Genomic DNA, 21547 nt, shown 5'->3' on the forward strand with positions numbered 1-21547 from the left:
CTTTTTCTCCACTTCATATATCCCAGATCCTCAACCAAAAAAGCACGTTTACGATGAAGCAACTGCTTTTTACATCATTTAATGGGGGGGGGGGTTTGCCTCCGCAGCACTTTCTGGGAGGACAATCCATGACTTGAGTACGCTATATTTTCTCCTAAACTCTTGGCCGGCGCATATTCAAACTCTCAGAGGTATTACCGCGACCTGTAGCGCGGTGCCAACTTATTGCCAGGCTGTTTGTCCATGCATCTAATATGTATCTGATGAACCACGTGCATTTCTAGAAGGAACAACACACCAAAGAGCTGTACGATGCGCTCCCCATTCCCCTAACGCGAGTTTTTTTAATTTATTTTGTAAGTGGGGGAAAATGTTTTACTCGGCGATCACTGCCTCACTGCCATCTGCGAGTCACGAAGAAACGGGTGACGAGTGGATAACTGAGAAAAGTAGCATTACGCTCAGGTGTGAGGCTCACAGACAGCTGGAAGGCACGACTCTCATAATGCCTTGCTTGCACGTCGTGTGACAATCACATTGCATGTACAAAATATAAATAGCAAAATACAGTAGATAAGCAGACAACATTGTCTGCTTCAAGCAAGCCCTGCTGCTAATGAGGCACGTATGTCAAAACCGGTACACAGTTTGCTTGAACTGAATCAATGCTGTTGAAATGATGCACTCTCAGAAGTGCTATTGGGGCTGATGGCCTCTGCAAAAAAAAAACTTTTTAAAAATAAAAAATTTCACTTGGAGAGACAGATGTATTAAGGAGACACAGTCGTGCATTGCTTATCGGTAATGGATGGAGCAATGCTCTCAGCCAGAAAGTGCATGTTTGGCTAAGGCGAACAGAGTGGAGATTTCTTGCCCATTCATCAACCATCCATTGTGGCGAACAGGTCGTCAGGTTAGTGAGCCGGTTCTGTAAGATCCTGCCAAAGTTATTGTTCCATATGTATTGTAAACATGTATCTCCCCTAAGTTCTATGAACACACGCATTGCTTTTTATCTGGCGTAGTGGCAGCACATCTAGCCATTGCTCGGGAAATTTGGGTTGGATTCCCATTTAAAGGATGTAATTCACTTACCGATACAGCTTTTTATATATAGTGAGCATCTAAAGCTTCTAAATACTTAGCGTAGTAGCAATCACTTAAATATTGAACGTTATCGTTTACCTGCTGCAATGAACTGCAGAGCTATTATTTTCTATTGATATATTTTACACTATACAAAATTAGATTTGTCATGAAATACATTTCCTGCAATGCACTCTCGCCAGCCCCTTGATGTGCCCTTCCGACTCTCAAATCTCAACGTTTTCATTGCCCCGTTGTGTTTTAATATATTCCAATTCAATTCCACATCACACACAACGCAACGCGTGAGTTGTGTGTGCTGTAAAACTGGCCCAATGAGAACATTTCTCCTTACCTACTCCCTTTCTGCTTTGATCATCATCATCATCAACCATTGTATATCCACTGCGAGATGAAGCCAATCCCAAATACTCACCATAGACTGTTTGGGCAAGTGCCGTGAGCAAGCGCCTATGAAGTTCACGGCACACGAGGGGATACCACATTACCAGCACCATGCCGCGGCCGCCTTTGCCACCCGAGTGGCGATGTTCCCACAATGCACCAGGTACTGGTTTGAGGCCGAGTCGACCTAGGCGAGGCCCAGCACCGCGCAGCGCGCTAACCACTGCGCCACCACTCCCCAATACACGTAGCACTTGCGGATGAGCTGATGTCTTCGTTGCTTCAGATCCGAGGTGGACGTCCTCTCGTGGCGCGTTCCGTCCTTTGGCTGCCACTCCGTTGTTTGTCTCCACCGTCGGCCAACATCCCGTCCAGCGACCTCCACCATGGTCCTGTCCAGCGACCTCCACCATCGTCCTGTCCAGCGACCTCCACCATGGTCTTGTCCAGCGACCTCCACCATGGTCCTGTCTAGCGACCTCCACCATGGTCCTGTCCAGCGACCTCCACCATCGTCCTGTCCAGCGACCTCCACCATGGTCCTGTCCAGCGACCTCCACCATCGTGCTGTCCAGCGACCTCCACCATGGTCCTGTCCAGCGACCTCCACCACGGTCCTGTCCAGCGACCTCCACCATGGTCCTGTCCAGCGACCTCCACCATGGTCCTGTCCAGCGACCTCCACCATGGTCCTGTCCAGCGACCTCCACCATGGTCCTGTCCAGCGACCTCCACCATGGTCCTGTCCAGCGACCTCCACCATGGTCCTGTCCAGCGACCTCCACCATGGTCCTGTCCAGCGACCTCCACCATGGTCCTGTCCAGCGACCTCCACCATGGTCCTGTCCAGCGACCTCCACCATGGTCCTGTCCAGCGACCTCCACCATGGTCCTGTCCAGCGACCTCCACCATGGTCCTGTCCAGCGACCTCCACCATGGTCCTGTCCAGCGACCTCCCTGTGCTTCCGTTTCACACTTGTCCGGTTGAGTTCCTATTCTTGGTTGTTTCGGTAAAGTCACGTAGAAGGGAAACAATAAAATAATAAAAATATAAAAAAGACAGAGGTTCTTTGCAAGCCATCTGGCTACCATGAGAGATTCGTTGATGAGGCGATCCACATAAACAAACACAGAGACAATTTCAACCGAGAAGATGGATTCTGGCTTAGCAATCATTGGAAGGATTTGATAAACCATTTCGGGTCTTAATTGATTGTTCACGCTTACGGTGGCTTTCAGACCGCATCCATTATTTTCGTCTCCCCCCTCCTCTTTTCCGAACATAGATGGACTCGTCCATCTGAACAACTGTCAAATCGCTGTCCGTGGTGCTAATGTTAAAAAAACCGCCACTTTTTTCAAATTTTCTTGCTGTGGTTTTCACACCTGATGATGATTACTTGTGTTGCAGTCGAAACGTCGTGAGAATTTTATTGTTTAATATTTTTATTATTTTATTGTTTCCCTTCTACGTGCCTTTACCGAAACAACCAAAAATATGAATCCCTGCAGTCACGAAAGCTTTAAATCAAAAGGTTGAGTTCCATTTTATTTTTCAATGCCCACGTTTCCGATCCACGTTGCAGCAAGTAATGTACAGGTTAAAACCTCTCTTATTTTCGCATATTGCTTTTCATTAAGTTCAGTTTTCCATAAGCACTCCAACTTATTTTAATCCTTATTTTCAGTTTTCACTGAACATTTTCGATTGGTTGCGTGGCAATCATAATGATATTTGCTTTTTAATAAATCCATGAATATGTATACAGCATTATTATACTGATTATGCGTACTGGATTGCATTTTTATTGTTGAGGCGTTGTTATCTGTATGTTATTTGACGTGAAATAATGATGTCAGTTTTTATTATTATTAAACTTTCTTTGGTGGATTGTGATCACTGGACTGAAAGAGTGAAGGCTTGGAGGAGGCTTAACCAAGCAGTGGATTGATCATGACTGCTGCTGCTGATGACAATACATTTTATTTACTTATTTCGTATATTGCTTTATTTCCCACGTATCCATTTTAAAACAGAAGACATTTGGTCTCATAGTGTTCTCATACGATTTAAATAAAGCATGCAATTGTACATTTATATTTGATTGCCTTACTTAGATTTCAATCAAATTTGGTGTTGACAATTTGAGAAATGCGTTTAATGAACTCATTATGAACATGGCATTTGAAAAAAGATAAGCGGTAGACCCACTCTATTAACAATCTACGCATTTACATTTTTGCAGTCCAACGCATTCATATATTACATATTCCTACCCTACTGGAATACATCTAAGATATCAATCTAGGGAGGGGGGGGGGATACATTTCAAAATATCTACTTTGGGAACCTTTGCTCACAGAGTTATATATTTTTTAACAAGCCTAAATGGAACGCACGTTTGCTGTAGGCCATTTCTATCAACCGCAAGATGTAAAATCGGTGCGACAAGTTGTAACGGTTTACACACATATCGGTGCGCTTGTATTATTTTATTTAAACCTTGTCGGCAACGTGAAGCAAAGATGCAATCGCAGCAAATAACATGGGGCCACTGTGGGTGGTGGGGGAGCGAGTTGTGTGGGGAAGGATCGCGTAACAGACAAGCCGAGGAGAAGAACAAAAGGGGGAATGAATAGCACGTCGCACGATAGATTCACGCAATTCCTCTTGGTAGCAAAGCAAAAGCCTCCCGACTGCAACGCCTTGCAGCGTTGGGCGCGGCGTGCGGAGTCAGACGGCCCCCTGCTGGTAAGGCCGCCACCAGAGTGGACATTCGGCGTTGTGGCATTTACGTTGCACGCACGTTGAACTTTTTTCGCACCGTACGTAAGCCAACCGCGCTAATCGGAGGTCAGTTTAACAATGTGGATTCACTCTTCAACACACCGGTGGGCTAAAGTAGTGAATTATTTGTCTTTTGTCAACGTGACACTTTTTTTTGCTGATTGGCCGTGTCGGGTGGTGGAGGGTTACGACACATTTATAAATAAACGCGATCTAACCCAAAAACCGTTATTATGACTAATCGGAGGTGTTGGGCAAGGGCAGCAACAATAGATACAGAAAGCAGTTCTAAAGAAGTGAGTTTGTCAACCGAGATGATTTAAAAGTGCACAGCCACAGCGGCCATGCAGTGACCGTCAACCTGCCAGAAACCAGGGTTCGTATCCGGTTTGTATGCACGAACGCACGTGGAACTTCTTTTGCACCGTACGTAGCCAACCGTGGTTATCGGAGGTGCGGGGGAAGGACAACAATCTGAAAGCAAAAAAGCACTTCTAAACGCATTAGTTTTCAGTCTAGATTTAAAAAGTGCATACAATCTAGATAAAACGTGCAATCCCTCTGGTGTCATCCTGTTACTTCATTGCTGTGCTTCTTCACTCGCCACTTAGCTCACCTTTAGAAGTCCCTCCCATCGCCAATTTCCCCCAAGTTCATATAACCTTGCTCAATTCCACAAAACGTACAAACACAAAACCAGAGCATGGCGATATGAACTGACTTAAAAAAAAAACCCCGCTTAATATTATTTTGCCATACTGTTCGGGTTTCTTTCGGTAAAGTCTACCCACGTGACTTTACCGAAAGAACCAAAGTGTATAGATTCCTGCAGTCACGAAAGCTTCATATCATTCTTTTGCCAATCAATTTGTTCCAGTGCTCTTCCGCATTACTTAAACCACGTGGAATTATATATTTGTGTTACCTTAATGTAAATGTGGAAGAATTATATTCTATATATTATTATTTATATCAACCATTACTATTTTGACAGGTTAAAGCCCACTGAGCTTATTAGCTCTTGTTCAGAGGTGACCTGGCCACAGATGATGGGTAGCTCATCATCGGCATCATCGTCGTCATCATCATCGTCTTCACGCATGGGAATTTATAGCAGCAGCCACGGCAGAGGTATTGGTCTTACCGTGATCATTGTTTTTACGCTGTGGGCTCACATGAAATAGTTTTTTTCCAAGACGAAGGTACTATGTAAACCCACTGGCAATCATCAAAGATGTGTCCATGAAGCCATCCAGATATATAAACACAGACACAACTTTAACCGAGATGGGTACAAATTGAGCAATCATTGGAAGGACGTTATTAACTAGGTAAAGTCTTAACCTGCTGTGATGTTTCCATCCTTCCTGCCAATGTTAGCTGACTCTCTGAGTTGCATTACTAGGTTGGATGTCTTTGTATTGACAGGCTGGATGTCCTACTCGATATTCCACCGAAGCATCATTGACATGCTCATCTCTCAATGCAATAGCCACAGCCTCAGGGAGACCATCTCTCGCCCCACCCTCTTACCCTGAGGCTGCACCCATCTCAGGCCTTGTTTCAGTCGCTTTCTCTCTCTCACCTGAAGATGATTGCCTGTGTTGCGATCGAAACGTCGTGATCTATTATTTCTCTATCGACGTGACTTTACCGAAAGACCCAAAGAAAATGAATTCCTGCAGTCACGAAAGCTTTAAATCAAGATTTAGTTCTTGTATGGCCAATCACCTTTCACAAACCGGTTACCGTGGGCTATGTGGGGCTACGTGTTGGGCAGTGTCTATGTTGAACTTCATTCGCATCGTACGTAGCCAACCGTGCTCATCGGGAGGTACGGGGGGGGGACAACTAAACGAAACACAAAGGAATGTAAATGGGCTTACCCGCAGTTCGTCACGTGTGGTGGGGTAAAGCGTGGGTACTCTCACATCTCCCAAGACGTCTGGTCCTTGTTTAAGAGTAGGCCATCATACACTCGACAGAGCGGGGCTCTGCAGAGCTGCCTCTAGTGGAGGCGCTTCTGCCGGCAGTGGTGCCAGAAATTGCGTGGCGAGCAGCTTCATCTTTTTCGAAAAGAAAACCTCGGTACAATGTATCAACACGCGCGGCAGTGGGTCCGACCATCCCACCTGTGCTGCATTGCACTTTTACGGCACAGCAAACCCTGCGGTCATCGGTAGCTGGCTCTGCCTTGCCCAGCCAACAAGGCTTTCCATATAGAGGGTGCACTTAGAAAAATCCCTGCTCTCCCACTACAAATGCCTCCAATTAAGGCTGTTTGGATGGGAAGATAACCACTCAACTATTAGCGGTGGCGAGATGTTCATTATTTTGCCTGGTGTACAGAACAGGGTTCAATTCCGCCCCTAACGTGGTCGCGTGGATTTTGCTCCGGGTCCTCTGGTTTTGCCGTCCACATTTACAATGTGCGTTTAAAGTATTTGGTTGCTGATATAAAGTTCCACATAAGCCACTTCGTTGAGACATCTTACGTGGCCAGGGCGCTTCTGAAAAAAACAAAGCTCAGTGGGCCTGACCTGGTCAAATAAAATTTAGCGAGATAAATGTTTTCGTGACTGCAAGGATCCATACTCTGTTTTTTTCGGTAAAGTCACGTAGGTAAAAAATAAAATAAATTAAAATGAAAACAAATAAATTAAATCACGACGTTTCGGAAGCAGCCGTCATCAGGTGGACTGCTCCAGTAATTACTGAATTACTGACGGTTGCTTGTGTTGCTTTAGAAACGTCGTGATTTAATTTGTTTTCATTTTTATTTATTTTTTACCGACGTGACTTTACCGAAAAAAACAAAGAGTATAAATGGGCTCTCCTTTTCAACACATGTACGTACATAGACAGCTTGCAGAGTATTGGTATAAAAGTATTTGCGTACTGGTTAAAACTGTTTAATGGAATCCAACATCAATGCACTTGCATAAACACGTTTAATGCATTTTTTCCATATATAGATTTTTAAGTGTGTAATCTTCCGTAAAATACAATTCGATTTACAAATATTTACCGTGTCAGTAGAAAGTGAAATTGTCATTCGTGAAGGAATGCAGTTAAGCAATGCGATGCACTCATCACAGGGACGGGTGGATAACCAAATTTGCCACTCTTATTAAATCGTGATGTGGAACAGGTTTTGGCCAATTACATTGGTCAGATTTACACATCCAATAATCAGTAGAAACATTCAAAATGAAGCCACAAGGAAATGTTTTGCTTTTGTTTATTGAGAGAATACAGAATATTTAAAAACATACAGTATTGCAAAACAAAGCTCACATTTTATGCTCAATTAAGCAAAGTAACAGTGCAAGAATTACCCAACAGAACCACCCTTCGTGTGTATGTTAACTTTTGATTACCTCCAAATAAGTCAAGGCTCCTGCAAGCAAGCTTGACATTTAAATCAGGATCAAATGATATGCAAGATTCATGAAGACACAAAAAATTCGATACAATAAAACAAAACTTTATTATACGCACATGGAGGAAGGAGATTTAAGATATTTAAAACAATTATACGGAACCTGACGTGGAAGGTTGCTTGTCAGTGTTGATGTCAGTAAAAAAAAGGCATCATTATGGAGCCAAACGGTGGACATTAGATTTCTTTGTATGTCACTAAAACTCCATAGATATGTAAAACAATAAGGAATAATCTGAAAAAAAAACCCTTGAAGTGGAATTTGTGCTTAATATACATATTAAAATGCCACATTAAAAACATCTTGAAAATAAAGTCAAATAAAACCTTAGACCCAACCAACTCAAGCCAAAATTAACCTACTCTCAAAATTGTCCAGCACTGTCCCTATATTCACATTTTGTATTTCGGAATTAAACATCAACTACTGCTTAGTTTGTCATAAGCACGCACATCAAAGCACATTTTAATTCATTAAAGGTGTGAATGTGTTTCAACATTTGCGTATTTTCTGTTATCACTGCAGAAGCGCAAATGTTCTAAAATATTTGTAGATTTATGTTAGCTTCATTGCCAGTTGCCAGAATGGGAAAATACATTGTTTAAACCAAGAAACATTAACCCTTAAAGTTAATTCTTCAAATGGCAAGCAAATAACCGAAGTGTGCTCACTATTTACATGCAAATCCTACCATGCAATCACGACACAAATAATAAAGCCGCCAACGTTCAACTCACTTAAATCGGCTCAAAAAAATTGGCTTACCTTTATCATCAATGTTTTCTCTATCAATTCACAATGCTGCGCTGCTAGATTAAACCCCGTATTTGTTTTCTGGTAGTAAAATAGTATATGATGAAAAACATTTACCTGGACCATACTTCATAGAATGTGTGGTCTCGTGTTAAACTTATAAGATGGAAACTTTAAAATGTACCAGACATGAACCATCGATGTACGAATGCTTCTAATGTATGTTGACATATCTAACATTCCTTTCAAAATTGGAATATTACAAAAATATACGTCGCATACGCCCCGTTAAATCAAGAGCCAAAAGAAAAGACGGCCTCTTATCAAGTCATGGGCTTTGAAATTGGTCACTAAAAACTCGTTGGTTATGCAATTCTCAACAAAAACGTAACTTTTAGGGAAGAACGCAGCTTTAATGGCACAAACCACTTCAGGCAAAGTGCACAATTTTGGCGGTGGACATTTCCAGCAACTCAAAATATTTGATTACCTTTTTGTTAAAACTATATTGCTACTGCAATTCCATGGTTTTCTGAGGATTTATTAATGAATTACCACCTGTGTAATACATTTTGTCCAGCCAATTGATGGAATTATAGATAATGCATATAATAAAACTGAACTAAATTCCATTTTACAGGAAATCTCTTCCTTTGGCAAACTTTTGATTTACCGAATAAAATAAAAATCCAGTACAATGTCGCATATCCCACCATTACATATTTTCCCTCTCACCACAATGAACCGCCCACATGACGTGTAATATTTCTGCATATGGTGTAACTGTCATGTTCTATATTTGGTTATATAGCCGACGTTTTTCACTTATAAATATGCGACATTGTACCTCTGTTACGATCAGCTTCCGCTCGCTGACATTTAATCACATGAACAGAAATCCTCCCGTCACAACACCAAAACTGCATTCCACTCCAGTAATTTTGTTTTGTACCAAGTAAAACAGACCTTCAAAACAAAACGTAAGATTATGGGTATACTATGCTCGACAACCAGATGAATGCATGTGGTTTACAACATTCCTGAGAATGAAATTATACAAATATCAAACCTAAAAGTGGACTGCCATATAGCCACACATTTTAATAGGTACCATAAAAGCAAATTGCTTATAACATTAGATCCAACTATTTTTTTTATCGCCATTTAATATATTTTGTGAACAATCTGGCCAAATTCTCATAACAAATAATTGAACCCCACCCCTTAACCGAAGCAAAGCATGGACCCTTAAACGTATTATCACATATTCAACACAGGGTCACTTAACAGTGTTTGCGCAACATTTGAGAAGTACAGAGGGGAGTGCTCGTCTTTAAAAGTGTAAACAGCGGAGCATATCGCACAATGCTTTCACCCAGCAAAGAAAGCACTTCTGTGAGTAGCGGCTGATGCATCAGGTACCTGCACCTTGTCACGAGGCATTGCAGAAAAAAATATAACAGGGTGTCGTAAAGATGAAGTACCAACGAGTCCCAGAAATAAAGCTGCTAAAAAAACACAAGAGGCTTGCCAAACTTTGGGGGAAAGAGGAAGAAAAAATCAACTGCAAGTAACTTAAAATTCACTTTTGACCAGCAATATGTTACAATGTGAGAAAAAGTGCAATTTTTGGCATGTTTAATTTTTGACGCCTTTTCAAAAATAAATCTTCCCACAACTAAACGGGCAACCACAGCATGACGCCTCAAGCAATTACAAGCGGTTCATCGTCCGAGAAGCCCTGAATCATCGGCACATCTTCATCTTCATCCCCTGAAACAAAGAAAATGTTTGGTTATATTTCAGAATAATCTTTATGATATTTTACTTTTGCTGTACTGTTTGTTGGCAATTCCTCCATGATTATCTGTAACCCAAGTCCCTTCTTGAAAGAGACTTTTAGCCCAAACGTTTTTTATCCAGTTCACCAATAAAGTTAACAACGATGACATATTCTTGGTTCTTTCGGTAAAGTCACGTAGAAGGGAAACATAGATGGCCTGGTCCATCTGAACAAACTGTCAAATCTCTCTCCGTGGTGCTAACGTTAAAAATAACCGCCACTTTTTCAAATTTTCTTGTTGTGGTTTTCACACCTGATGATGATTGCTTGTGTTGCAGTCGAAACGTCGTGAGAATTTTGTTTTATATTTTTATTATTTTATTGTTTCCCTTCTACGTGACTTTACCGAAAGAACCAAGAATAGATGACATTTCAACGTGGAAAACAATACTCACTTGGATCACACATACACCTCTAGCAGCAGAGGTATGGGTACACGATTGAAACATTGTAAACTTAACAGCCACCTAACAACCAATAACGCTTGATTGAGCCTGTGCATAATAATGCGTATATTATAGGCAACACATTTGCACATATAAAATTCACCCATGTACAGTACTGCATCGTACAGAGATAGATTTCAAGTCAAAAAATAGAACTGGGAAAAATGTAGGTCACTGAGGACTTATATAAGCCGACTCATTAATGAAGGTGATAGTGGGGGTCACAGAACCATATCCAGCCAAAATGTTTGCCAAGTGCTGGTGTTGACACTGCACTAGAGGTACTCAATTTAATAGAAGTTGAAACGAAGGCAGGTTCCAGGCTGGTCTCGCATACCAATGGTCACTTAATGTATGTGGCTTGATATTAGATAACAGGATGCAAATATCGTAGTAGCAATGGACTATACAGTGAGGGAAAAAATTATTTGATCCCCTGCTGATTTTGTACATTTGCCCACTGACAAAGAAATGATCAGTCTATAATTTTAATGGTAGGTTTATTTGAACAGTGAGAGACAGAATAACAGCAAAAAAATCCAGAAAAACGCATGTCAAAAATGTTATAAATTGATTTGCATTTTAATGAGGGAAATAAGTATTTGACCCCCTCTCAATCAGAAAGATTTCTGGCTCCCAGGTGTCTTTTATACAGGTAACGAGCTGAGATTAGGAGCACACTCTTAAAGGGAGTGCTCCTAATCTCAGCTTGTTACCTGTATAAAAGACACCTGTCCACAGAAGCAATCAATCAAGATTCCAAACTCTCCACCATGGCCAAGACGAAAGAGCTCTCCAAGGATGTCAGGGACAAGATTGTAGACCTACACAAGGCTGGAATGGGCTACAAGACCATTGCCAAGCAGCTTGGTGAGAAGGTGACAACAGTTGGTGCGATTATTCGCAAATGGAAGAAACACAAAAGAACTGTCAATCTCCCTCGGCCTGGGGCCCCATGCAAGATCTCACCTCGTGGAGTTGCAATGATCATGAGAACGGTGAGGAATCAGCCCAGAACTACACGGGAGGATATTGGCAATGATCAAGGCAGCTGGGACCATAGTCACCAAGAAAACAATTGGTAACACACTACACCATGAAGGACTAAAATCCTGCAGCGCCCGCAAGGTCCCCCTGCTCAAGAAAGCACATATACATGCCCGTCTAAAGTTTGCCAATGAACATCTGAATGATTCAGAGGACAACTGGGTGAAAGTGTTGTGGTCAGATGAGACCAGAATGGAGCTCTTTGGCATCAACTCAACTCACCGTGTTTGGAGGAGGAGGAATGCTGACTATGACCCCAAGAACACCATCCCCACCGTCAAACATGGAGGTGTAAACATTATGCTTTGGGGGTGTTTTTCTGCTAAGGGGACAGGACAACTTCACCGCATCAAAGGGACGATGGACGGGGCCATGTACCATCAAATCTTAGGTGAGAACTTCCTTCCCTCAGCCAGGGCATTGAAAATGGGTCGTGGATGGGTATTCCAGCATGACAATGACCCAAAACACACGAATAAGGCAACAAAGGAGTGGCTCAAGAAGAAGCACATTAAGGTCCTGGAGTGGCCTAGCCAGTCTCCAGACCTTAATCCCATAGAACATCTGTGGAGGGAGCTGAAGGTTCGAGTTGCCAAACGTCAGCCTTGAAACCTTAATGACTTGGAGAAGATCTGCAAAGAGGAGTGCGACAAAATCCCTCCTGAGATGTGTGCAAACCTGGTGGCCAACTACAAGAAACGTCTGACCTCTGTGATTGCCTACAAGGGTTTTGCCATCAAGTACTAAGTCATGTTTTGCAGAGGGGTCAAATACTTATTTCCCTCATTAAAATGCAAATCAATTTATAACATTTTCGACATGCGTTTTTCTGGATTTTTTTGTTGTTATTCTGTCTCTCACTGTTTAAATAAACCTACCATTAAATTAAAGACTGATCATTTCTTTGTCAGTGGGCAAACGTACAAAATCAGCAGAGGATCAAATACTTTTTTCCCTCACTGTACATATACTATCAATGCACCGCATGGCTGAATGTATGCATGTATGCGTACGTATATGTGCTTAAATGATACAATTGATATCTATATAAATAAGCAAAGTGCACATGAACAAACAAACTTTATAGCGACGAGTTTCAGTAAAAAGAAATAACATTTCTCTCCTCAGTGGAATTAATCTTCCGATGCCAACTTCAAAAGATTTTGTACTGAAGTAAAAGCTGTTTGGAGTCCGTGTCAGGTGCCTGCATCGATTCCATCAATCAAAGCCAGCCACCCTGCCTGAAGGACCCTTCCCCCTGCAATCCGTACCATCAACTCCCTGCCCCTGTTGAAATCCAAGCTCAAGACCTTCGTTTGTACTTCAGCCGATAAACGACTGCTTCTACAAAACAAATATATGCACTGTTTCTGTACAAGATTATAGTGAGAACTTGTTTAGCATGACGCTGTAGCGTGTTAATTGACTAACTACTTCAACTTTGTCGAAGCGTGTGTTATCAGCCACATCTAGGTGGTACTAAGGGCCGCCACTTTGTGCCATGCACGAGCATTCCCGCGATGGTCTCCAACGAGATTCAGCAGTGAACGGGACCCACCCTGCAACTTGCAGCCGTCTCGGAACGGGAAAGGGCTAACGTTGTCCTCTACCCCCAACCTCCCTAGAACTCGGGGGCCACCGGCCAGCCGTTTGGCAAAGCAGAGGCACCTACACGGGGGTTGGAGCATCAGCATTTCCTTTCTTTGGAGAACCCTGCAGAACCGGGTTCACCATCTCTTTCTTAGGAGGCAATGACTCGAACCTTACAAGGGTATCGACGAGTGCACAGCAGGATTACTAACCGTACAAAAAACTATTTATCTTTTTTACTTGACCAGGTAAGGCCCACTGAGCTATAACGCTCTTTTTCAGAAGCGACCTGGCCACAGATGATAGATAGGTCAACAACGTGGCTGATCATGTGGACATGTACAGCAGCCAAATACTCTAAACGCGTGTCGAGTCTAAACGTGGAGGGAAAACCCGGAAGGACCCGGAGAAAAATCCACGCGACCACAGGGAGAACATACAAACTCCAAATATACGTCAGGCCTCCTGTATACCTGGTGAGGTAGTTAAGTGCTTTCCCGCGGTGGAAAGATGTTGTTTACCCAGGAAAACCTCACTGAGTCCCATTATTGTATTTTTCAGTCGGGTCCTTGCAAGCATGAATATTCCAATCGTCATTTATGGAATAATTATTTTCAAATTTAGCAAATTTGGACCATGACACAAGCACACAATGGACTACTGTTGTGACTTAGATCACGGGATCCTTAATGTCCATTGTTAAGCAGTCGGCTCGTGTGTATATATATAGTTTTTTTATGGTTAATACACCTGGATTAATAACCAGGGTGGTTGATGGATTCCAACCGTAAACCTATCAACCTGTCGAGAGGGCTTCGGCTATAGGCCAAGGGTTGGCGACCAAACTCCAAACATAAAGACGTCAGGGTCAGGATCGAAGCTACCATCTCCTGCACACCAGGCGAGGCAGATAACATCTCGTCACCACCACAACGCGTAAACCCGATTGGGGGGGGGGGCGGTGGGGTTTGAAGCAGGCGCCGGGCACGACGAAGAGAAAAATAACCACGGCAGCCCGCCGCTGCGGGGCTACACCACTACTCACTTACCGAGGTCATCGCCCATGGAAAAGGTGGCCGAGCCCTGGCGGGAGTTGTAGTGGCTGTTGGCGAATGCGGTGAAGCTGTTCTGCAGACGGCGGTGCCGCACGACAAAGTAGGCCATGACGCCACCCATGAGGAGCAGCACGAAAAACACCACGGGCACCACCACGGTGGCCATGTCTCTTGGCTTGGAAAAGAAAGACTCCGCTAAACAACAAGATGGGAGGGGTGGGGTGGGATTCATTGAAGGGGCGACGGTAAAGCCGGGTCTATCATGCGCAGCCGATGTTTGCAACTCATGCCGAACTAGTGACGACTTGCAGGTGAGTAGCCACACAAGTATAGCAAGGGGATTCCATCCACGAACATGTCAGCCGTAGCATAAATAAGTAGGAAAATTATCTTTTTATAGTACGCATTTTTTTTTTATCAATCCAACTACATTTCCAAAACCGTAATTTTTTTTTATTTCAGAAATTACGACCTACTTAAGTTTTCTACAAAAAGATGCAAAAATGTTCAGCGGAACTCCACAAGCAAAACATAGGCAAAAATATTATGAATATTCTGCTTTGCCAAACGAGTGATGGCAACTGCAAAAGCCTTCATCGTGTAACTATCAAATACGATTTAACGAGCTTTTAAAATAGGAAATGTGTCGCTAATATAAATGAGGCAACGTACGGCACTGTTACATGGCATTGTGACGCACAAATACACCGCCAACGTAAACCAAACCGGTTAAGAAAATCAGGGGGCTAGAAAAATGGGGGAACGGACTCGCTGCCCCACTCAAGTTGTTCACTCTTAAAACGGCAACAATTTCACAATGTCAGTGAAGCGCAGGGGACGTCGACGGTCGCGTACGTTACGTCGAACTTCTTTCGCACCGCGCGTGGCCCCGGACGCGCTAATCGGAGGCGCGACGACACAGAGCGAGAGGCGCGGCGGACGTTGCTTCCTGGACGAGGGCAAGAGCCCCGGTAAGCGGCGGGACCAACGCACCTGATTCGAGCATATCGTATCTGGCGACGGCGGCGCGGCCGCACAGTTTCTTTCCCTCGCCCTCAGGGCCGCACGCCGCCTGCACCGTGAACGTGTAGTTGTGGCCCGGAAGCAGGTCCCTGACATAGTAGTGCGTCTCGTTCGTGTTGCCCAGTCGCTTGGGTGCCGTGCCGCCGTCCACGAACATGTAGACGTCGTAGCCCTGTCGGGGAGCGGGGCCGGTGCCGGGCGGTGAGCAACGGAGAATTTGGGAGTAGGCACTTCAAGAATAATTATCGTCGAAAATTCGCAAGCGATTTTTGAAAAAGACTAATCACTGTTGCGAGTCTGCGTGCGATATATCCCAACAGCTCGTAGTGTGCTTCGTATAAATAACTTTAAATCGAAATAGGAAACGTTTTTGGGAAACGTTCGTAAAGAAAAAGTGTGGCTCGGATCGTTTATTTTTTGTTCTTACCCGGTTCCTGACGAAATTTCTGTCTTGCATTGACACGTCTGCCCAAATCAAAAGCACGGTGCGGTCGTCCACGGGGATCACCTTGACGGTCTGCGGGGGAAGGATGTCCTCTGCAAAAAGGGGAGAGGGGGGGGGTCAGGAAAACACACAAAAGGCCGTTCTAATTGTGCACCGATGACGGGTTAGATTTCATCCACCCCCCCCCCGCCCTTGTCATGCATGACAAGATAAGAATAAGAGCGTAGCATCTCAGGACAGCGTGTCATTACTTGAACAATTGGGAATGATATCAACATAATTAGAGGGTGCAGTCAACCTCACAATGGTCCGATAAAGTTAAATCTGTGGTAAAAAAAAAATCTCCGCTCTTGCGGTCTGGTCTTAAAGGCAGATATCGTCTGCTGTAAAATCAAAGCACCTATTGAAAAGATCAAAGTAAAAACATATCCGGAATGGATACCTTATAAGAAGATGCACAGATTTTAGTGCACGTGCTCCAGTGACTATGCATGTCTATAACACAGTACTCCCGGGGGGGTGGGGAGCGAGGGTTGTTGGATCGCACAAATTCATTAAACTCCCTCTACCTACCCATGGGCGTACGTGTTAAACTTATTTTGCACCGTACGTAGCCAATAGTGCTAAACGGACGTCGCCATCTCCCCGTTCACCAGGGTATGGCAGAACAGCAAGTGGATTAATTTCGATCTGTTTCTATCCAGACAGGGATTGAGTATCCCCCCCCCCCACCACGTAGCATCCGTGGGTTTTCTCCGTGTACTGCTGGAACCCCTCACGTTTAAAACGATACAGTGGGAGAGCCTCATAAAGAATCTTAAAAAGGTGTGGGGGAGTCAACAATTAAAGTGTTAAAGTCAACGGTGTCCTGACAGCATCTTTGGAATTTCTCTTTCCCATACCTAAAAAGAAATGTCCATAAGAGTGCTCAAACACAACAGAGGATGAAACGCCTGAGTGCACACAGCATGACAACCCCGCAGAGATGCAAACTCTGCCACGCTGAATACACATGTTTGGACTGATTATTAAAGCTCTCCAAACACAGCAGAACTTAAACTGCTAGAGTGATGGAAGGCTTGCCGGGATTCCTGAGGACGAAAGAAAAATGTTCTCTCTCCACTCTTAGCACTGTTGCCACGTTACAAAGACCAAAGAACGTTTTACACAGAGGTGCACTTAAGTGGTAAACCCAATAGTGGGAAATGTTGTGATAGTGGTTAATAGAGAGAAAAAAATATATGGCTCAAAACACCCACTGATATTACGACTAATGTCGAAAGATATTTCACATTCATAATTGAGTTGTAAGTTACAAATAAATGAGTCTGAAACAGAGGATGGCAATTAGATTGTTATGGTTTGGAGTTGCAATTGGATTTAAGAATCAGGTCTCTTTTGTCTGGATATTTCCATTTCGTTTGGATTATTTAACATTTTGTTTCTGTGCTGCACACTTTTGTCAGCTTCGTTTGTTAAAATGCATCGATTCCAAGAGCATATGCATAAATTATAAACCACCGTTTTACGTACATTTTTTTTTACACTCACAATTTGATACACTGGGTGAACAGAGGGCATGTGGGGGATTTAACAAACTTGCCAATGGCTCGAACTGGCGACCACAAGTACGGTGGTGTTATCCATGACAACACTGTAGCATCCATTATCCACTGCTGGATGAAAAACGAAACAATTAAAATTTTACCAGGTGAGGCTGACTGAGCGCTTTGCTTCTTTTTCAGAAATGACCTAGCCAAAAATGACAGCCCAACTTAGTGGCTTACGTGGAAATTTATAGCATCCAAATACGTCATGTTTATTCTAAATGCGGAGGAAAAACCCGGAGGAGCCTGAGAAAAATCCACACGACCACGGGGGGAGAGACACGCAAACTCCAAATATACAGGCGTCAGCGCCAGGATCAAAACAACAACCTCCTGTATACCGGGCGAGGCAGTTAACATTTCGCCACTGCGGCGCACAAAAACTTAACGCGCAGAAGGTGGCTTTAGGCCACAGAAACACGGGAAAGAAAAGGCACGCTCGGGAGGGGAAGCCATTACCTGTGGTGAAGGTGATGGTCGGCGTTTCGGCGACAGTGTCCAATATTCTCACGACCGCGGTGTACACCGTGCTCGGTGTCAACGGCTTCACGACAAACTCCACCGTGTTGTTTGCGGTCGAGACACGTATATGTTTCTGATCGAGCAGTGACAACTTGTTCGTCACGATTACCGTGTAGTTCTGGAACAGACGGCGGTCAGGTGGGGGGCATTAGGCTCGGCATAAATATCGGCTCGGTTTTGATGAAGTGCGAAGCCATGTTAGGAATTTTACGGCACCTTTGACAGGCACTGCAAAATCCGACCATGTTTGTCCATTGCTCGCTGAGCATGCATTGGCTTTCGATTGCCAAACAAATAGATTAAAAGGTTGCACTCATTACTAACAAAGTGCTTGCTGAAAATGAACCACAAAACCTCTCATCTCGTCGAGGAAAAAAACCCGCATTCAAACTCCGGTCATTCTAATAGGGGCTTTTGTGGCTAACCATCGAACAAAGACGATCACTACATCGCCATCTGGAATGGTCTTCCTTCCAATATTAGGAAGTCACCGGAGCTATACACTTTTAAATCTACATTGAAAACTAATTTCTTCAGAAGTGCTTTTTGTGTTTAGTTTGTTGTCCTTCCCCCGCACGTTCAATTAGCACGGTTGGCTACGTGTGGTCGGAAAGAAGTTCAATGTGCACACATGGTAATGTGGGGGGGACAAGATAAACAAAATCGCTTTGGACCAGAAATGTTAAATCAAGAGGCAATGGCATCACATCTAGTGGCTGCAGAAGTGCTGTGAACCCACGAAGATTAATTATAATATAGAGCCCTTTGACAATGCACTGCTGGATGAGGGTCTCCCCCCACACCACGTTGGTTCATGGAGGTTGATAAAAAAAATCAGGTAGGAAAAGATGTGGGAGACCAGTCCAAACAGTACCTACAGTGGGTTTTGTTAGACTGCTCTCTGCTGCCCACCATGCAACTACGCAGGCTGTAACGCCTGCCATGCATGGCTGTTGTCCATCCACGCACTACCCAGGCTCAAAGATACTTAACTTCCAAGGTCTGAGGTGATAAGGCACATTCTGGGGTTATTTGGATAAAAAAATACCAAGTGGTGAAAAATAGTTCAGAAACAAAAGAACACCTATCAGCAAAACTAATCTGAACACATCCTCGTCAATTGTAATCGATTAATGTATTTGCATCATTCATACAATATATAAGCATATATTTGCTGGAGGGGGGGGGGGGGGGAGAAATTTTACTTATTGTGGTAATGACTGGAAAAAAAGCCATATTATAAGCAAAATCAAGGGTCAGAAGACCATGAGAATATCTACCCAACTTTTCAAACATTAAATGGTCATTTTCATCAATGAACAATTACAATTTCCATTCTCATGAGCTGTTTTGCACTGCGATAGCCAACGGGGAATTGGAAACACATCACTGGAAGTAGAAAGAAAAAACTTAAACAAACTAGAATGACTTCTGTGTGTCAGCTCTACCACTGGAGTAAAGCGCCAAGACAAACAACTTATGCGATTTAAATGCTGGTATTCACGAAGACACTGCCAGGACAGTCGCTGGCCTTTTGGTTATTTTCTTTTGACATTCCACAGGGAAGCTTTGAAGAGTCTTAACATAAACCTACAACACAACTGCCTTAATTGTCATCAGCTGCAAGGATTGTAGTTGTATAACACTGGTTTTCAAGGTGACACCAATGTCCCAAAGGCACTATGACCTAGCTAATAACACAAAGCAGCAGCAAGCACAAAATGGCATCAAATTAAATGATATACCGTGCCAAGCAAATTGCTAGAATTACTAGAATAATTCCCCTATTAATACGAGGGTTAATGTCATTCATAATTGCCATCGCATAACAATTGCACGAGACTTCTCTTTAGTCTTACGACTTCCAACGCTCGCAAAAGCTTCACGAAGAAAAAAAGTACAAGAACCACTCTCGTTGTGTCAAGCGTGCAACAATTGATAAACGTGCACAGGACCTCCGATTAGCACGGTTGGCTACGTACAGTGCGAAAGAAGTTCAACGTACATTACATAAAGGACACATTCTCACATGGTTCCTTACCCCAGCTTCCACAAACTATATTGCGATTGCAAAAATGACGACCAAAGCTAAACAAAAAACGACTTTACCAGGTAAGGCCCAGTGAAATATAATGCTCTTTTTCAGTAGTGACCTGACCACACATTATAGCTCAACGTAGTGGCTTATAATGTGGAAATTTATAGCAGCCAAATACTCTAAATGCATGTTTATGAATGTGAAGGTAAAAATCGGAGGACCCGGAGAAAAATCCATGTGACTAGGGTAGAAAGACGTCAGGGTCAGGATTGAAGCCACGACCTCCTGCATACGAGGAGAGGGCATTAGGGTCTCGCTACGGCGGGACCCCAATTACAGACAAAACCATGAAACAGCATGTGTGAGGGTAAACTCACAATGTTTCCGTCGGGGATATCGTAGGGAGGCTGCCACTTGAGCGTGACCTCGGTTTCCCCGACACTTGCGACGTGCAGCTCACGGGGAGGCATTTTGTTGTCTATGATCCCGCGAGCATGCATGTAGTTTGACGGAGGACCCAAGTATGGTTTAACCACACGTACCTGCGGGGTTCAAAGTTGAGAGGTCAGACAAATACCCGCTCAGTGCAACAGGCATCCCAGCACTATCGGAAAGGGTGGATGTGCAATGCGCAGAATGTATTGTGTATGAATATTAAACTGAGGAGCGGTCGTGCGACAGTAAGCGTGCTGTGCTATGAACCCAGCGACCCGATTCTGATTCCTGCTCACAGCTAACACCGGTGACGATTTTCGAAATTGGTCCTGGGCCTCCCCTAAGGTTGACTCAGCCTCAAATGAGTACCTGGTGCGGTGTGTAAACATCGCCACTTAGGGAGGCAAAGGCGGCCGGGGGTGGGGTCCTGGCCACCCACCCCCTTGTGTGCCGTGCCGGCCTTCATAAGCGCTCGCTAACAGCACTTGCCCCAAGTCTGTTAAGACTATGTGGAGGATCTTTGTATTTGTATGTTGAACTTAATAATAAAGGTGTTTGGGTATGTTGAACTTCTTTTGCACCGTACGTAACCAACTGTGGCAATCAGAGGTGCGGGGGAAGACAACAAACTAAACACAACAAGCAAAAAAAAAAGTCTCGTTGATACGGCGTTGGCAATGGTGCACAAGCACAAATTACTAAAACTACTAGCACTGGTAAATAACACCGCCCTAAGAAAACCAAAAGTTATACTTCACATTTCAGGCAATGGACCTTCATCTGTGCTGTAGAGCCTGGAATGTCCACTATTATATACAATGTCCTTTTTGGGGCAGTGTTCTTGGCGAATGCGTTGAGCATAGTTGCCAAGCTGGAGTATTGCAAGCTGAACTGTCAGATGATTACGACATCACACTGCCATGGTGTATTTAAACTGTACCCTTATCACAGTGGTGTGTCACAGCCAGGATTAGGAACATGCAGTGGTGAATTATTTACACTGCTGGAGCCTTAGAGCTA

The 21547-nt window shown here is 43.7% G+C and overlaps 1 protein-coding gene across 4 annotated transcripts in view; it reads right to left on the reverse strand.

The window, feature by feature from the left end:
• Positions 1-7507: 7507 nt before the first annotated feature.
• The window catches only part of SORL1 (sortilin related receptor 1), an 83834-nt gene continuing 69794 nt past the window's right edge, over positions 7508-21547 (reverse strand). For all 4 annotated transcript variants that reach the window (XM_032964550.2, XM_032964552.2, XM_076071267.1 and 1 more), the window contains 6 exons: positions 20470-20634; positions 17992-18172; positions 15908-16017; positions 15451-15652; positions 14452-14652; positions 7508-10249 (listed from right to left, as the gene is read on the reverse strand). In XM_032964550.2, the coding sequence (XP_032820441.1) occupies positions 10182-10249; positions 14452-14652; positions 15451-15652; positions 15908-16017; positions 17992-18172; positions 20470-20634 (927 nt within the window). In that variant the 3' untranslated portion in view covers positions 7508-10181. The remainder of the gene's footprint in view (positions 10250-14451; positions 14653-15450; positions 15653-15907; positions 16018-17991; positions 18173-20469; positions 20635-21547) is intronic.

The sequence above is a fragment of the Petromyzon marinus genome, chromosome 32 (assembly GCF_048934315.1).
Source record: "Petromyzon marinus isolate PM22_M1 ecotype Great Lakes invasive population chromosome 32, UKy_Petmar_22M1.pri1.0, whole genome shotgun sequence".
NCBI classification, from domain to species: Eukaryota; Metazoa; Chordata; class Hyperoartia; order Petromyzontiformes; family Petromyzontidae; genus Petromyzon; species Petromyzon marinus.